Here is a 20,404-nt window from a genome sequence, read left to right on the forward strand (position 1 = left end):
ATTGGACGCTTTGCAACAGGTACGAGTTGTTTTTAAAATATGCATTTTTATCTCCTCGGAAAAATATTTCAAAAATAGCGTATAGTCTTAATTGATAACAGCTATTTACATTCAAGTAAAACTCAAGTTGTATTCAACTTATTGAATTGAACTTAAACAAATCTGATCCCCCTCTTTGTAAATGATAATCAGTATTTGTTATTACACATTGGGCACCAGGGAAATTACATGATAGCAGCAGTCATACGCTTTGTCCCGTTTCATATTCTTACAAAGTATCACAAACTTCACAAGAATTTTAAGCATGAACCCATAATTTGAACTGATAATACGTTCGTCCATAGTAGGCAAATATGACAATACTTGGCAAAACAATTAACGCAATCGATGAATGTTATTCCCCAAAAAAACTCAGCGCATAATTGAGTTTTTAAAGGCTGTGGACACTATTGGTAATTACTCAAAATAATCATTAGCATAAAACCTTTCTTGGTGACGAGTAATGGGGAGAGGTTGATGGTATAAAACATTGCGGGGCTCCCTCTGAAGTGCATAGTTTTCGAGAAAGAAGTAATTTTCCATGAATTTGATTTCAAGACCTCAGATTTAGAACTTGAACCATCAACCATCTAAACGCACACAACTTCGTGTGACAAGGGGTGTTTTTTTCATTCATTATTATCTCGCAAGTTTGATGACCGTTTGAGCTCAAATTTTCACGGGTTTGTTATTTTGTGCATATGTTGAGATACACCAACTGTGAAGTCTAGTCTTTTACAATTACCAATAGTGTCCACTGTCTTTAAACAAGAAAAGCACACGAAACTAAACATGCACACTGAACTATAACTCATATTGACACAGAGTCATTCTTTTTTTCTTTTCTTCAAATGTCAGCAGAACCATCCTGGTTTCAGCATTAAAATAGAATGTCAATGTTTGGTCAACGGGGAAAAGGTGAACAAATTAAAACATAACGACGGCCTTATCTGCATACAATAAAACCTCAACTATTGCCCGAACCAAAACCACCACGCGCTTTACCAGAGCAAATCTGAAACTTCGTACTTTTTAAAGGCACTGGGGTGGATTTCACAAAAGGTAGTCCTAACTTAGGACTAGTCCTAAGCAATGCTAAGAGATAGGACCAGTCCTAAGTTAGGACCAGTAGCTCATCCTAACTTAGGACTGGTCCTATCTCTTAGCATTGCCTAGAACTAGTCCTAAGTTAGGACTACCTTTTGTGAAATCCACCTCTGGACACCTTTGGTAATTGTCAAAGCCCAGTCTTCTCACTTGGTGTATCCCAACATATGCATAAAATAACAAATCTGTGAACATTTGGGTTCAAATTGGTCATCGAATATGCAAGAGAATAATGAAAGAAAAAACACCCTTGTTGCACAAATAATTTAAAATACTTCAGCTGAAGTATTTTATAAGTTGAGTGAGAAACAACCTCATTCTCAAAAACTACGTTACTTCAGAGCATGAAGGGATTCCTCCATGTTCAGAGGGAGTCGTTTCTCAAAATGTTTTACACTATCAACAGCTCTCCATTGCTTGTATGCTTAAAACTGTTTTGAGTAAATACCAATAGTGTCCTGTGCCTTTAACTGCAAAGAAAAATCCCAACTGGTTAACAGCATGCATGGGACGTTGTTGGTTAAGTCCCCATCATGGTTAACTGCATGCATGGGACGTTGTTGTAAAGTCCCCATCATAAACACTAAGAAAACAAATACAATTCGAGTAGGAGTGTAATCACTAAATAAGCAAGAAACGTAAAATGTTGCTATAATATGTTGGTAAGGGCCATTAGAGGTTGTTTTATATGGGGGAATAAATACCGCAGAATAAAAATTTAGAGGCAAAGTTCGTTTGGAAGCATGGGTTTAAAACATCAACATCATTATTTCACTATAGTAGGCTGATACATGATGATTGTTGGTAGGTTTGGACTGCAACCATGCTGCGTGTTGTTGGAAATTGTTTTGTTAAGTGTTAATATTTATAGTTTAATTTTATTTTATTAAAGGGTTATAGATAAGGTAACACACACAAAATCTAACGGGAAAACAAGGTTTACTCTGATTTTACACTTAATCTATGCCCTTTTAATAAAATGTGTTATTACGTGTAATGAAATTGGTCCTGAATTGGGGCCAGTGAAGAAAGATTCAACTATTTTCAGATGAGTAGAAATTAAGACAATAGTCACTTTGTAGTTTACCGATGCTATAGTCTGAGGCATCATCACTAGTCGCCACTGCAGTGTAGCAGAGTCTAAACATTGGAAACGCCGTCCAATTACAGTGCGGAATTTAAGGACACACCATTGCCCTGTATAGACTGGCGGCGACTTGTATGACAAAGTAATTACAGCATTGTCACCTTCCTAATGAGCCTCAGTAATAAATAAGATTGTGGATAGTAAATAAGACTGAACATCAAACATCGTCTTGATTGAGGCTCAAGAAACTTTCTCCTCCTTCAATTATGTCTATACTAACTCAGAATAATTCTCCTCGCCTTACAAGCCTTTGATTGAAAGATGCAACGGATAAAGGAAAACCCTCCCTGTTTCTTCAAGACCGATTCGTTGTGAGAGACAAGACACTCTTACGAGAAGACGTTTTGTGCCACCGTGCGATCAGACAAATCCTACCGGGACCCTTGGCTACAATCCACCCACGGTCCCGATGACTGATCGACCCGTCAAACATTGAACGAGGAGAACAAAAAACAAGCAATTACAGAATTTTCACTTCTTTGATGGAAAACAATCGTCCGAAGCTCAAGTCTTGCCGTTTCAAAGCAAACATGTCGGGGGGGGGGGGAATCTAACGAGAAAAAAAACCCCGAGATTTACTATGACTTTTCACTTAGAAAAAATCTACGCCTTTTTGTGTGTGTGAGTTTAGGACCGAGCCCGTTCCACGGGGCCGGTGATCGATGACCGAGAGGAAATGCAATTTGTCCCGGGACGGATCCAAGCAATCGCCGGGAGCAAGTTGCCCCCTGAGCACCGCTCCTGTATAAGCGATGGGGGCAATTCGTTTGTCGTCCAATCCTCATTACAGACCCGTCCCAATCTAAAGGGGGAATTTGTCTCTTCTCTGGGCCCAATTTCATAGTGCTGCTTAAGCAAAACAATATTGCCTAACAATTTTCTGCTAAACAGAAATGAGCAGAATACCAGTAAGAAACTGTACTTGAGACATGGTAGTTTGACTATCCTCATTTGGGTAGGTTTAACTTTTTTTTTTTGTAGCTACTTTTTTGTGCTAAAGCAGCTCTATGAAATTGGGCTCAGAATGAGGTTACCAGCCAAACTACCATGTCTCAACTACAACGTGTGACTGGTATTCTGCTCATTTCTGCTTAGCAGAAAAGTGTTTGGTAATTTTTTTTCTGCTTAAAGCAACTCTATGAAATTGAGCCCAGAGCAGTGAGATCTAAGCGAGTTGTGTTAGATCAACCTGCGGCTATAGCTGCCAAATGTTCAAACTGTTTGTTTTACAATTACAAATTTAATGTCATACATTATATTTTCAATATCCAAGGAGTCACGTTCAGTGAAACTGTCACCAACGGAACCCCAATCCACATACAGTGCTCCGGTCCGGACTCGAACCGGGTCCACAGAAAGGAAAGGCAAGCAGAGAAACCAGCGAGCCAACGTGACTGCCGAAGTATGACCAAATACTTTTAATTCTAGCATCGTCATCCGGACGCAATTTTCCCCTGTAATATATAAAATTGCAATCCTATACAAATGTTCCTGATTTAAAATGAAGACTATATACAGAATTGGTTTTGCTAACAAAACAGTTGCTGGCAGTGTAAGCGCTTTATGTAATCCACCATATGCATACACTGACAAACCTGTAGAAGTTTGAGATCGATCGGCCATCTGGGTCACGAGAAAATTGTGAAAGACCGATTACACATTTTGCATGACATTGATGCAAACAACACAAATGAATAAAACCGCTCCCTGAGCGATTAACTCCAAACGCAAAGTTAAATTATTAATTTCTCATCAAATATGGCATTTCAGGCAGAAATATTTCAAAGGATGTTTTCTGCTATCATCATCATTAGACCGTGTAAGTTTGGTGTAAATCTGTGATCTTCACGATTTTGTTTTCTTACCAATTCTGTAACGGTCCTTTAAGGATTCCCCTTTTGGAATCCGTTTGGAGAAAAAACAACATTAAAAGCACTACGGCAGTGGCAATTTTGATGTACAGAATCAAAATTACCATCCGGACATATTTCTCATGCGAGTATCTGTCCATACATGCCTAGAAAGTTCCTTCTTCCTCTATGGTTCCTCTTAACCCAATAGACTTTCCACTCCTTTTGTAGTAATTTCAAAAACACACTAATCAATGCAACTTGTGTTGTGACCCTTACAAAGATCACCCACTCCCGTCCCAAGCAACAATAAAAGCTAATCGGTTAGCTCTACAAAATCCACTTGAGGATTTAGAGACGACCTGGTCATCGTCAGAGAGAGAGCCTCCCCGTGTCTAAGCTCCCGAAGCCCGGGTAGGGGTCAGTGTACGAGCCGCTGGACTCCGGTAACTGTCCGGTCTTTTGTTACTAAAGCGATCTATTTGAACATCATTTAAGAGAGGAGAGGGGAAAGAGTGGTCGTGAGATTTCATCAACTAAGTACAAAAGATTACAAGGGGTGAAACCTACTCAGATAACTTGTATAATCTTTATAGGGTCTGGGTACTTTTCGTACAACACAAAACACCATCTCCACAGATTTACATATAACTTGCACGGTTTGAAGATAATGATGGTAGGAAACTTTCCTTAAAATATTCCTTAAAAGGGTGATGTTATTTTTGAGAAATGGGTGAACAAATTTCACAAAAATAGTTTTTGTTTCAGTGAGATGAAAATTATTTTAGCATGTATAACGGATTTACGCGACTCTCCTGAAAACATTGCTCTGTGATTTTAAATTTTTTCCCCCAAAAAACTTGACGACTAATGAAGCTGAAACTTCTACAGGTAAATAATATTACATACATCTTCATTCACAGTGAGTAGGGATTCATGTCATGACCAAAAACTTGATCTACAAAAGGTATCAATTCAAACCCCTTTAATATCTCACTTCAGAGCTTATGAAATATTAATCTGTCATTACAAAATCATTTTACAAGACATTCTGTAAATTAATCCAGTGTTTTTTTTCTCGGTGGACAGAGCTATAATTATTTGATCTCATGCGATGCAACTGTTTATCGATTTTAAATTTTCACAGGATACAATGGATCAGAAAAATCAGAAAAAAAATTGTTGGATTATGCCATAAAGTTTTTACAAAATCAATATCCAAAGATGCCTTGTTTTCAACCACAAAATGTCTACAAAATTGTTCAAACCCGCTTAACCTAAACTCACCCATTTACGGGATGGTTTGGTATTTGTGTGATTGAGATTCGTTTAAAGCCATTCGACACTTTCGGTACGGAAGGGAAAAAAAATCACAGATTTACAAATAACTTATAGGGTTTACAGAAGGTTATGGTGAAAGACTTCTCTTGAAATATTATTCCATGAAATGCTTTACTTTTTGAGAAAACAGTAAAACAATATCAATTCTCGATAGCGAGAAATACGGATTTATAGTAAACACATGTCATGACACGGCGAAACGTGCGGGTACAAGGGTGGGTTTTCCCGTTAATTTCTCCCGACTCCGATGACCGATTGAGCCTAAATTTTCACAGGTTTGTTGTTTTATATAGAAGTTGTGATACAGGAAGTGTGGGCCTTGGACAATACTGTTTACCAAAAGGGTTCAACGGCTTTAACGAAGCTTGAATAAAAAAATAAAAAAAATAAAAAATTATAAACGTTACTGACAGAAACGCTTCTCAGATATAGATTTTACGGAAAGATAAAAAGGTTTTTTTCCCATAACCACATTTACTTGAAGTGAAATATTTCTTCAAAATGCTTGATATAGAAAAAGGAGGCTACTGTCCGCTTCTTACCAAGAGTTGGTACTGCCATTAATTTCAAGTTATTACCAAACGTCTCCCTAAAAATGTTTGGCCTATTGTAGATTATTGTAAATACTATATTTTATATATATAATATTTAGCTGATTTTAGCACTGTGTGTTCTCTTTTTGTAGTGTTGTGCCACTGAAAAGGCCCCAAGTGTGATAAAATACAAAATAAATAAATTAATTAAACAGTAATTTCCGAACACAAATCAAGACATGAAACAATGGCATCCAAAGTATCGATGGCTACTGTATCAATCCTTATGTCACCAATCATCCATTCAAATTCACAATTTTACATCCTTCTTCTGGTTTCTGGTTTCCATATAATTGCTTTTGTAAAGCCCACTCGAGTTTAGTTTCTAAAACTAAACCTTGGTTTTGTATTGAGATGGGTCTCTTCTCGAAAAGCTAATGCTTCTTGCAAAAGTAGGATTTGAAACTATGCATGGTGGAAATACGATGGTGTAAAGTTTGCGGTAACACCATGTAATGATAATCTCTAAATGAGTTGGGGTGGTTCTGAAAAGAACCGTTGGTTTCAACTCAAGACGATCAGAGCACACTGATCGAAACGGTTCTTTGCAGAACCACTCTACATTTCAATTAGAGATTATCAGTACATGGTGTTACAGCAAACCTTACAATATCTAATGCTTCTTTGAGACCTCCATCCTCACACAATTATCCTAATGTCATTATGTTTTGTTATATAATGTACATTATGTTACATGACTTTAGACCTTTCCGCAATTACCCATTGCGCAAGCATGAGATGCATGCTGGTCTAGCTAGCGATCAAACTTGACCGCTGGCTAGATTTGATCGCTAGCTAGACTAGCATGCACCTCATTCCACGCCTAAAGGACGTGTACCGAGTATTTCGCGAAAAGGTCACTTTCATCATTTATTTTGTGTGTTGGAAAAAGGAAAGAAAAAAGAATGAATGAAAAGGAGTATACATTCGTAACGACAGAGGATAGACATAAATAGAGACAGACATGAGACGAAGCATTGATCGGGTGAGATCGATTATAACTTAGTAAATAATACCCATTGCTTTAACACTCATAAAGAATAATAATTGACTTCTCCGTGATGTTTATTTAAGTTCGGCAGACACTGGGCTTTATAATGCTAATATGTTGCTATTTACGTCATCATTCTGTGTATATGCAACAACAACCAATTAGAATAAACTATAAATATTCAGTAAGCTCGCGAGAACAGCCATGTTTTAAATCTCCCAACTAATTATGGCGATTACCATTACATAGGGAGGGGGACCCGACCAAAGACCTATTCCAGATTTCTCACAGATAGTTATGATTTTTACTGAGCCGTTTCGCTCATTTATGACTCCGGCAATCATAAAAAAATGCCAAATCCTTAAAATAAATCAACATACAAGACTTGTGAGTTGTTGTCATTGTAATAAGAAACAAACATTTGGGTTACGTTTATCAGCAGATAAATGTTTAATTATAAGTTATAGATAATTAAAAGGTTTATTACCAGCTGATCTGTAAAAAGCATTTATGATGGTAACATTTTTATTGTTATGAACGATTTCCCTTTTAAAGGATCGGGGTATTTTTTGTAACACAAAACACAAGGTCCACAGATTTTCATTAAACTTACACCGTTTGAAGATAATGACAGTAGAAAGCGTACCTTAAAATATTAGTTGAGGAGGTGTTGTAGTTTTTGACAAATGAGTAAAACAATGTCATGAAAATACGTTTTTACGTGCTAAAAATAATTTTCGTCCCATGATCACTGAGAAGAAAATTATTTTCATGACATTTTTAAAACCCATTTCTCAAAACCTACAGCACCTCAGCACGTAATATTTACAGGGAACCTTTCTACTATCACTGTCTTCAAACTGTGTAAGTTTAGTGTAAATCTGTAGACATTGTGTTTTTTTGTCCTACAAAAAGTACATAGACCCTTTAAAGCAAGGGCAAAATGCAAACACAAAATGTCTCGGTTCTCTAATAAAAAAATCACAGATTGCTACTCAATGTTGGCATTCAGCGTGCAAATAAGTCCAGTATGTATATGTATATCCCAAAACATGCATACATTAGCAAATCTGAAGAAAAAAAATTGGGCTCATTGGTCATCGAATTCGTTAAAGAAAAGTGAAAGAAAAAGCCCATGTTGCCCAAAATTATTTGTGTGCTTTCAGATGCCGAAAAAAGGCTCCAGGCCTGAAGTGTTTTTTTAGTGAGAAATTACATGTATCTCACAATTCTCAGCCATTTCTCACAATGTTTTATACTATAAACAGCTCCCCATTGCTCGTTACCAAGTATAGTAAGTTTTTATGCTCACAATTATTTTAAACTATTGACCAATAGTGTCCAGTGCCTTTAAAACGGGGCTTTATTTGTTACTTACAAATGCTGTTTCCGGACAAATCCCACGTTGTAAATTCACCCCAAATTCACCCAATCTATAAGAGCTTTCTCCACAGATAACGTCTTAGTGTCATCCCTCTATAGACGAAGTCAAGGTTTTGATGCAATTTTAAAAAGTATTTTTAAACTATTTTGATATGGTATTGTAAAAAATACTCGAATATGTGATAAAAACGACTGAGTACAGTTCATGAGGGTGTACGGAAATATTTCCCAAGCTTTTTAAAATGTTATAATTATTAATTTGTTGGGAAGGATTGCCGGAACGAATGATATAATTAATGAAACGAAACATGTAAAATTGAGAACTGTTACTGTCAGAAAAGTTTATCAGATTGTGTATTCAAATTTCTTATTATTCTTCCTGCATGGAAACATATCCGGATTTTTGTCAAAATCTTAAAAACGCGACCCCTTTTGAAATGAGTTTTACATAGTTAGTTTTATTGTATTCTATCTATAATCTATATTAAATTAAAGCAATCGCACGGTTAAAAAAAATATAGGTTTACCTTCCTTTTAAGATATTCATGTATTCCTGGGTAGCAGTTTTTTCTGCACTACGAAAATGACACTGTCGTACTGCTTTTTATGTTTTTTTTCTTCTTTTAAATCGAATCCTTAAACAGAACATTGGGACAATTTTGGGGGATGGTAACTCTAACGTGAAAAAAAAATGCCGGCCACCGATATTGTGTACATGTCTTCGTATTGTTACATATGTTCTCGATTTGCGACAGCTTGGTACCTCTTTCTGCAGCTTGATACCATTTCAACCTCAAAACGAACAATACGCAACAAACGGGGACCATCTCAAGGTTGGAAGACTCCCTTAAGATCACGAACTAACACTATGGATAACAATTATTCTGTAAACAGTAAACTTTCCAAATTGTCGTCTCTTTTAAACAAGAAACAATCACCGGGCTAAATTTATTTTGTTTTGTTGTTCACAATTTTGTTTTCGCAATGTATTTTTTTCGCGTCGACAATAAAATGACTGTGGCATCGTTATGAAGGTATCCCCATTCTCAAATAAAACATAAATAAATAAATCATGCGTCTATTCCATCAACAAATTCATAAAAATATTAAAAGTTTACACTAAATTTGCCAATCGTAAAGACCACTATATTAGCTTTAGAGGGTGTGTATGTGTCTTTTTGGACCCCCTTTTTTATATTGCGACATCCTGTTAGCTAATTTACTTTTAAATTTCCAGCAAATTGAGACGCCCGCTTACCAAATCCTGATGGCTAAAAATTTGCAGCCCAAGAGCTTGAGTGTATTTGAAGACCTCCAAATTATGTTTTATAATTGTTTTATAATACATGCGGGTTGGGTGTTTGCGGTTAGATAATGCCAAGTGTCGATGTTGGTGGAAAAGTGACTTCCAGAAACGCACCATCCGTTTCAAAAACTTTAATTTATTTTTCTTTTACACAAAAGGAAACCTCCGAGTTCCAACGTAAGGACTGTGTAAGGTATATTTTACAGGATCGGCAAAGCTGATAAAATAGTCAAACTTCTGAACATTTTGGCTAAATCTGCTGTGAGAGTCAGAAGAAAAAATAGGTTCCAAAACGAGCATAATTTTCAGCATATTATCCTTAATATTGGTTGTAACAACCGAAATCAGCTATAGATGCAGACATTTTCCCAGATATTCAGACAGGTTTCTTCAAAATCAGTTTGCTTTCAAACTAAATTTTAAAGATGATCTTTTTTATTCTGCCCAATTCTATATATTACAGGTGTCCTTTCCGCTTTGATGGACAAGTTGAACGCTTATCGACAGTAACTACATCTGATAAAATACTATCATTATCTTTATGTGTCAAAAAATAATCACTTTGTGATTTTAGAGTTAATAAACGGAAACCTGGTTGTTTTTTTAATTCTAAAACCATGGTATTAAAGGTATTTATATACAGGATTGATAGAGCTTACAATATTCGCAGACAGTGTTCATTTTTTTTTTGGTGATTAACATGACAAAAAATAACAAACTTGTGAACATTTTGGCCTTCTCAATTGCTGCGTCGCAGGAGGAAAAATAGTGAAAACTGTGCACAATTTTCAGCATGTAAAGATATTATCCACCATATTGGTTCTTAAAGGTTTTCGGATACAGTTTCTCGAATATGACTTCATTTCAAATGAGGGAAGTATTTCACCGAACAACAATAATTTCTAGTATGAACTTCGCAATCATTTTAAGACTAAAATTAAACAATGATATATTTTGTTATCCTCACCAATCGTGTACATTGGCATTGGTGCCAACCCTAAATTTCTTGGTGACGCTTGTGCCGAACGACTGTATTTTTTTCTTCTTTTTTAAATCAGACACAACTGGTTTTCTTGACTATCGAAGAAGCTTCAGGACAGTCACGAAATATATATATGTCTCTGTGATTCTCTTTTAATTTTGAATGAACATGTAATTTATTGAATGCATCTTTTTAATATTGTTTGGTTTTAAAGTTGTTACATTGTCTGTGGAATGTTCGCGTGTATCACTCAATCCAGCCTCTGGTTGCCATGTGATTTCTAATCAACCTTCAATGAATGAAATGAATGAAAAGAGAAGGAAATTGTGTTTATTTTTTCATTTTTGGATTTTGTTTGCCTTCCATGAAGAAACACCGTACAGAAATTCGACTGTGTCTGGATTAATGAAAATTTGTAATCAATTTGTTATCAATGTGTTTTATTTTGGAATGATTTTACATGTGTAAGTTGTGTAATGAATGTCGGTTGCTACAGACATTTGTATGCAAATATTTCGAACATTCGGTGTTCAATGCTATTGTTTTGTGTATGACTACGAACATACGACAGTACGCAACTTTGTTTAGAGGAAATTATACAACAAAAATTGTAATGGATGAGGAAGTTTACAAAGAGGCGACAATAATTTTGTTAACTCAAAACTAAAACAATACAGAGCTAGTGTTTAACTCAAACTAATAATTATAAGTGTAGGCGTAGTTTAATCATCGATAGATAATAAAATGAGATCAAATCAGAAGATATTTGATGTGATTTACCTGGCCAATTTGCCTTCCACATGTGGGCGTGTGATTTGGTGGTTTTCATCCAAGGAAACGGTAAGTTCTGATTCCTATCTTCACCTTTTGTTTTGCCCCCTGCAGACGAGGCGGTCGGTGTGTGGTGATGAGGGCCAGGGTTTCCCCCGTGTGTCTGACCCGTTCCACGGCAGGCAGTCACGGCCGTTGAGGCCCCCTGCATGCCGGTGGTGTGACCACCAAGCTGCGGTGAATGCGTCTGCTGCATTGCCGCCTCCCGGCCCCCGTCACCACACGGCTGGGCCGCGGCGCCAGTACCGGCCCCGCAGGCCTGAGTACACGCCGTGTCCTGAGGCAATGTCATATTAGCCAGTGTCATCATGTTCATATTCGTCATACGCGAATACTGCAGCAATCCCTCGTCCACCCTGGACTCGACAACAGCCATGGGGGCACCGCCGTAACCCCCTACCTGGGGGCCCGGCTTGTCGGCGTAGATGCACGCAGGTGGAGGAGGCGGGCTATAACTCCGATGGCCCCCCGTGGACGCTGAAATCGGTGGTGGGCCGACAAACTGATCACCGTGAAAGCCGAAGGGCGAGTTGTAAAACGAAGGGCTGTTACCTTCCATCATGGTGCCGCTTTGGAAAACTGAAGTTGCCGTAAAACCCCCAAGAGCTTTCTCAAACGATACACGGCAAGGAAGAAGTGACGAGCTCAGGATGATGGGTTGCTCCTCCTCAGAGGTCGGTGAGACGCGATGCTAGGCCGGGGGGTTCCGAGTGTGGATAGGCCACGGCGAACCATCACAATGACCACTCGTGCTGATGCATTTACAGGTGATGTTTTCGGTGCAAACACAGTACTGGGCAAGCTGTAGCTATCTGTCTCGCTGTTACTAGCCTGAAGAAATGTCAGATACGGGGCTGACAGGGCGCCATCTAGTGACTTCAAAAGACAACAACAACATCAACAACGATAGGGTATCAATGTTGACGTATATCTACATTATATCAGAGCCGTATCTTCTACACTTCTACGCTTGCTGGTTTTGCTGTCAATGGTCAGTGCGATAAAAACGTTAACAATTGAGGCAAGCTTTCAATTTAAAGAGGTACAAGACCGGGCCTATTTTAGGCTGCCTGGACGTAGGATCAAGGGTTAACTTTGAAGGACGGGTGAATAAAGAGCCATGTCACTGGCGACATTCAGCCGTCGTTTGTTTGCGTCTCACTGACCGGGTGAAAACGGTAAGGTACAATTTGAAAACTGCCATATTTTTAACTGTTATGTTTTGTTTGCGTTTTGTAGCATGATCTTTGTATGAAGTGGGCGGCTTCCACACTGAGAATAACAGTCTTCAGCTGACATACAGGGAAAGTTTTGAACCCTTTTAACTGACACATTTCAGCTGACATAAAGCAGGGAAAATGTTCAACCATTTCAGGTGACAAACGGGGACAGTGTTTAACCATTTCATGTTAAGGTGCTCGACCAAGAGTCAGGTGACATACAGGGACAGCGGTCAACAAAGAGTCAGGTGACATACAGGGACAGTGTTCAACCAAGAGTCAGGTGACATACAGGGACAGTGTTCAAACAGTTCAGGTGACGACAGGGCACAATGTTTAACCAAGAGTCAGGTGACATACAGGGACAGTGCTCAACCAAAAATCAGGTGACATACAGGGGCAGTGCTCAACCAAGATTCAGGTGACATACGTGGATTAATGTTCAACCAAGAGTCAGGTGACATACAGAGACAGTGTTCAACCAAGTGTCAGGTGACATACAGGGACAGTGTTCAACCAAGAGTCAGGTGACGAACATGGACAGTGTTCAACCAAGAGACAGGTGGCGAACAGGGACAGTGTTCAACCAAGAGTCAGATGACGATCAGGGACAGTGTTCAACCAAGAGTCAGGTGACGAACAGGGACAGTGTTCAACCAAGAGCCAGCTGACGAACAAGGACAGTGTTCAACCAAGAGTCATGAGACATACAGGGACAACGTCCGACAATGAATCAGGTGACATACGGGGACAATGTCTAACAATGAGTCAGGTGACAAATACGGGGACAGTGTTCAACCAAGAGTCAGGTTACTTACAGGGACAGTGTTCAACCAAGAGTCAGGTGATATACAGGGACAGTGTTCAACCAAGAGTCAGGTGAGCACAGGGCACAATGTTCAACCAAGAGTCAGGTGACATACAGGGACAGTGCTCAACCAAGAGTCATGTGACGAACAGGGACAGTGTTCAACCAAGAGTCTTGAGGCATACAGGGACATTGTCCGACAATGAGTCAGGTGACATACAGGGACAATGTCCGACAATGTACAGGGGACATACAAGGACAATGTCCGACAATGAGTCAGATGACATACAGGGACAATGTTCAACCAAGAATCAGGTGACATACAGGGACAGGGTTGTACCAAGAGTCATGTGACATACAGGGACAATGTCCGACAATGAGTCAGGTGACATGACAACCATTTCAGGTGACACACAATTACAAGAACAAAATTCATGGCAGGCACGTGTAATACTTCGTGTAATGCATTGTTTTCTTCAAACAAGATAAGTCAAAACCCCTATGCACGTATAAAATTTATTTGTGTGGATATTTGAAGGTGCAGCTTTCCTTGACATCGTGACATTTGATCCCACCGTGACTCGACACACTATTAATGAAAGTTATAGGTCAAGGGTTTGAATTTTAAACACATAGAGTTTTATTTTGTTCGTCTTCTTCAGGGAAACATGGGACCAGAAAACACTTTTATTAAACCAGCGAAACTGCGTCCATTAAACGCACCTAAAATGCAATAAATTGTATCTGTCAAGATGTCCATTTCGGACATACCGACTGGATACAATATTAACAATTCCTCTCATCAACACATCACTGCTACTAGTCGTCAATAAAGTCACTGACAATCATTCTCTTATGTAGTCTCCGTACAAGACGCTCTCTAGATGACATCCATTGATCTACATCAGTTGACGCCATCTTTTTCTATCGATACATACCTTTCTAAACAGCCCGAGTTTTTGCTAACCGAGGTCGGGAAAACTATGGAAAGCAATCAGTGCACAATGTCAACTTGCTGAGAAAACAGCAACAAACTGTCGCAGTATTTTCATCAAGAAAGTTGAAGTCATCCACAATGAGCGGGTACCAACCGCACCTCGAGGCACAGCATGCACAAACGGGCACCACGGATGATTGGATCTACAAAAAGTTGCCCTAGGGCGATCGATCTTTGGAAATCCTTTCGACATACTCTTGCGAACTGATTTTGTCTGAAGCGACCCCATTTATTAGAACTCAATCAAATTAATTGGTTTCTAATAAATGGGGACACTTCTGATTACTACCATTATATCTTTATAACAAGTAGGCTTTCGGGAAAGAATTACACACTAAATACGGTGTTATTATACCAAAAGTATGACACTACCTTCATTACAGAGTTGTTGTCAGTGTAAGCACTTTATGTAATCCACCATATACATAAACTGACAAACCTGTAGAAGTTTGAGATCGATCGGCCATCTGGGTCACGAGAAAATAGTGACAAAAAAAAATACAAATCTTGCATTGCATCGGTGCCAAAACAAAAATGAATAAAACGCTCACTGAGCGATTAACTCCAAACGCAAAATTAGATTATATTTCTCATCAAATACGACATTTCAGACAGAAAGTTTTCAAGGGAGTTTTTCTACCATCCTCATCATTAGACCGTGTAAATATTTCCTTTAAAGCCATTGGACACTTTCGGTACAGAACAAAAAAAAGTTCACAGATTTACAAATAACTTACAGGGTTTACAGAATGTAATGGTGAAAGACTTCTCTTAAAATATTATTCCATGAAATGCTTTACTTTTTGAGAAAACACTTAAACAATATAAATTCTCAATATCGAGAATTACGGACTTATTTTAAACACATGTCATGACACGGCAAAACGTGCTGAAACAAGGGTGGGTTTTCCCGTTATTTTCTCCCGACACCGATGACCGATTGAGCCTAAATTTTCACAGGTTTGTTAGTTAATATAGAAGTTGTGATACACGAAGTGTGGGACTTGGACAATACTGTTTATCGAAAGTGTCCAATGGCTTTAGAGATTTTGGAGAAAAAAAATGAAAGTGAAATATTTTTACTGTCTGTGTCTGCTGACCTCATTTTACAAATTCATGCATAAACTGCCTCAACGTAGCAACCTTAGCGTATTTATATCAGATATTAAAGGAAAATTTAGATAACTAGTGTTTAAACATTCACATGACATTTTCCAAAGTAGCTGTCAAACACAAATCACACAGAGCTTAATTTCGAGGTCACGACATCTCGGTTATATAAAACATCCGACCTGTTTAAAATATCTACAAATAATTAACTTTGAAACGACATTCATGCACTGTTTTCTTTTTTAATAAACTAATTTCCTGAGCGCCGTCACGGTGCGTGTATGCGTTTTTTGTTGCCGTGGTTGAAACCCGTAACCTGAACTGTACACGACGTATAGCTTGTAAGTTGGGTATCTGCCGGCCATCTCCGTTGCACAACTCGCTGCAGGGGCAGACATCGTCGTGGCTTCCAGACTGAATTTGATGAAGAACTTTTCCTCATCCCACTTGAGGACCGGTATTCTTGACCCGTGACACTATTCTATAAATTTAAAGAGGCGCATGACAAATAGATTACTTAAAACAATCGAACGCTTCTCAACACCAAAATGTGTACGTTCCCTTTAAGATTTTGGAATCTGATAATTGCATTATATGAGCATTTACTAAGTGTTGTTTACGCGTAAAGTCAGTAAGCTCACTGCAGTCAATGGACAATGATTTCATATTAATCTGATCCATCGATGGATATGGCAAGTAAAGTCAATGCTTGAATCGGCCAGCGCTTCTAGGGGGTGGGGTGGGTGGGGGGGGGGGGGTACAACCCTAGTCCTATCGTCACCCCGGTCCGACAGCGTATTTTCTTAACCCAAGCCTCTCACCCTAGCCCTTATACCCCTAAACCTAGCGAATAAATTACATTTTATTTCGTAACAGAGGGGTGTCGGAACACAGGGTGTGTACTTTCAGGGCCTTATTTGCAATTTCATATTTTGTAATAACTGAAAGGTGAGCGACCTAATTAAATCCGGAAGACTAAATTAAACATTACAGACAAAACATATCTTGCGGGTCACAACCAGTGTATGAGTGTACACGTACGAGTGTTGGCTCTAGCCGCTGGTGTGACCTCGACGTTTCGACCAGTATACTCTGCTGGTCTTCAGGTCTCTTTAAATCATGGAGGATCAGTTGCAGTTCAATTATTTTCATCGAGCATTTTGAACTCATTCTTCCATCTAGATCCACTCGATCTTCAATGTACAGTCATTGCTATTCCTTTACAACACAACCACTGGAGCATTTTATGAGCTCACATTCCACGTTCATTTATAGAACAATTTTCCGTTTAATGGTGTTGTCCCAATGCATGTAAATAAATTAACCTACTAACATTATGAAAACACTTTACCTCTGTTTAATGACACCTGTGACTTGATTTTTGTAGAAATACTACCCGAGCTTTTTATTTTATTTTATGACAACCTTTCACGTCGTCAATCACAGTTTACAACAAGATTGCGTTTATGAGAGAGCCCAACCAACTGAGCGCCATGAGATAACGAACAAGTCAGGTTATCTACGAGGAACAGCGTTTTAAAAGGTTTGTACCTTCGTTCAAAGCTCATCATCGGAAGAACCCCAAGTAATACGAAACGAAACGGTATTGACAGAAACTCCGGTTATCTGAAACGTCCCCACCGGGAGCCCCCGATGCATGGCAACGGGGGAATGTAGCAACGGCATCGGTACACCAACACCAGGTCGGCACGCTGCTCTCACACAGAACGGCCGCTATCTAGTACAAGATGCCTATCAGATAAGCACACCAGTCACAACATTGGTACACATCAGAACACTTCAATATGCCAACCTATACGGGGGGCACGGGTTGGATGTAGTTCGTCGTGTGTGGAGAACACACAACCCATGGAAGGAGAACATTGCAGGGCCCAATTTCATAAAGCTGCTTTTAGCATAAAATATTGCTTAACACTTTTTTTGCTAAGCCGAAATGAGCAGGATGCCAGTCACTAATTGTACATGTGACATGATAGTTTGGCTGGTAACCTTATTCTGGTAAGTATCACTTTGTTGTGCTTACTACTTCTTGTGCTCTAAGAAGCTCTATGAAATCGGGCCCAGTGCCTTCACCACACCATCTTTTGGTATAGAGGAGGTTGGATGGAGAGGGGGCGGGGCCGGGGGATGCAGTGAGGTCACACCCAGCTGTGTAACTGCTTTTGTGTAACTGTTTAACCGGAGTTTGCTTTTTATCTTGTTCATATAGTGCCAGTGGACAGTTTAAACACGTCTCTAGTGGTGAACCGCAAAAGATACAATATCATGGCTGATTGTTACTTTAAAGGCACTGGACAGTTTTGGTAATTGTCAAAGACCAGTCTTCTCACTTGGTGTATCTCAACATGTGTACAAAATAACAAACCTGTGATCACTTTAACTCAATTGGTCGGAATCACTCTGCTTTATACTTCCATGTAATTCAATGCAACCAAACTTGATATATAGTATGGTTCCGTTTTAAAAGCAGTGGACACTATTGGTAACAATTGTCAAAGACTAGCCTTCACAGTTGGTGTATCTCAACATATGCATAAAATAAAAAACCTGTAAAAACTTGAGCTCAATTGGTCATCGAACTTGCGAGATAATAATGAAAGAAAAAAACACCCTTGTCACACGAAGTTGTGTGCATTTAGATGGTTGATTTCGAGACCTCAAATTCTAAATTTGAGGTCTCGAAATCAAATTCGTGGAAAATTACTTCTTTCTCGAAAACTATGGCACTTCAGAGGGAGCCGTTTCTCACAATGTTTTATACCATCAACCTCTCCCCATTACTCGCTTCCTAGTAAGGTTTTATGCCAATAATTATTTTGACAATTACCAATAGTGTCCACTGCCTTTAATAAGAATTTTAACGAACTCCAATACACTGAGGATAATTGAAGCTATACTTGAGTTTGAATACATTCCAGTATAACCTAGCATATTATAGTATAGCATACAAACTGGAATACATTCCAGCTTGATACCAATTGTAATTGAATATAGACAATTATCGTGCTGCGATGTAGGTGTAGCCTACTATACCATTACAACGTTTTCAAGTTGAATATTTCTTTCATGTAAAGTGTCATACAGATAATTGATGATGTAATACGGTATATATGAACATATTATATACCTTTATCATGAAGAAGAATACAAAACACATAATTTCAAGAGCGACAAATCAAACACTAAAGTTACGGTGAGCAAAAGGGTCTCACTTCTCGTGTATGGAGATCGAATTGATAATGAGGTCGACAACTGAAACCCACGTCAGCTGAGCCAAGTCTGGACTCGGGTTGTTATCTCACACTGAACCGCCTGAGCAGCAACGGCACAAAAAAAACTCCCTTGCTGCTAAACATTGGCCTGACCTTTGTGTGCCCATTAAAGGCACCGGCTTCCCTCTCCAAAACCTCACCACAACCTCAATGAAGAGACGGTATCACTCTCAGATCGGATAAATATTTTACCAGGGTGTCCTTTGAGTATTGCCGCCGAGGTCTCGTCACGAGCAACGGTGCCGGGGAGCAAAGGTCCACGGTGGCACGACGAGGCGCCTTATCGAACCCCGCTCCGTGATTGGTCACTGGGACATATTAGGAGGAGCCTAAGTCATCCAACAGCAAATCACAGACGCCCTGAGTGGTTTGATGGACGGGTCGGTGCAGGGTCCAACGATCAAGATGACCGCGCATGCGCAGTAAAGAGGCGGGAAGGGAACAGCAGGTTGTAAATAATATTTTTTTCTTTCTTCTTTTCCTGTTCAAGAGTAACCCCCTTTGATATCATCGATTGTTTACATGTCTTTTAGCTGACAATGGCTAAATTGGTTACGTCTGTTACCATTTTTTTCCCAAAAAGGAATTTGAAGCTAACGCACAAACTCCAGTAACCTTGACTAATCTGGTAAAGTGTACAATGGTCAAAATAATGTTTACACTCTCCTTGGGAGAGTCAACAAGAATCTACATACAAAACATATTTATTACAAACATGCTGATGTTATAAATTTTGTGCAAAGTGTTTTGTCATGGGTTGCTTTGATAAAACTTGAAAACCTGATTCTCTGATGCTACGTGATGCAATTTCAAAATTGTTCTCATTTTTTATTTGTAAGTTTCAGCTCCACCTCAATGTTTTCCACATCGATTCTGTTCAAGTTCATACCTCCAGAGGGGGTTTCTGCACATGAAGGAAGATGAAGTCCTATATTAGGCAAACCCACCAAACTAATGGTCCAGCAGCCGATTTCACGAAACGCTAGGATTCAACACCCATCTCGCGTAAAGCCCGGTTCATACTTTATGCGAATGCGAATGCGAAGCGAATTTGACGTGAATGGGACGTCCCAACCCTCCTTTCGCAGCGATATTCGCAAGTGAGTCGAGTGGAGTTGCCCTGCTGCGAATTATTCCTTGCGAATTTGTGACGTCAACATTCGTATTGCATTCGTATTCGCAGGAAGTATGAACCGGGCTTTAGGCCGAGTAACTCGTCCTAACTTAGGATGGGTTCAATGTGTCATACGTCTATAGTTACGGACCGAACTCGTCCTAAGTCAGGAAGAAATCGACAGCAGGTTCCTTAAAAAAGGACTTGATCGTTACAAATCCAGCAAGCAGGAGATGCATCCATCTACCGGGTCACCTAAATAAAATCTTGCATGACCCCCCCCCCCCCCTAT

General features: G+C 39.1%; 1 protein-coding gene across 2 annotated transcripts in view; it reads right to left on the reverse strand.

Annotated features, from left to right (window-relative positions):
* The window catches only part of LOC139936415 (uncharacterized), a 37,552-nt gene extending 25,152 nt beyond the window's left edge, over positions 1-12,400 (reverse strand). Inside the window, exon 1 of one of the 2 annotated variants that reach the window (XM_071931238.1) lies at positions 11,520-12,400. In XM_071931238.1, the coding sequence (XP_071787339.1) occupies positions 11,520-12,132 (613 nt within the window). In that variant the 5' untranslated portion in view covers positions 12,133-12,400. The remainder of the gene's footprint in view (positions 1-11,519) is intronic. The other variant, XM_071931237.1, reaches the window with a different exon arrangement.
* Between the last annotated feature and the right edge of the window lie 8,004 nt (positions 12,401-20,404).

Source organism: Asterias amurensis, chromosome 4 (genome assembly GCF_032118995.1).
Source record: "Asterias amurensis chromosome 4, ASM3211899v1".
NCBI classification, from domain to species: Eukaryota; Metazoa; Echinodermata; class Asteroidea; order Forcipulatida; family Asteriidae; genus Asterias; species Asterias amurensis.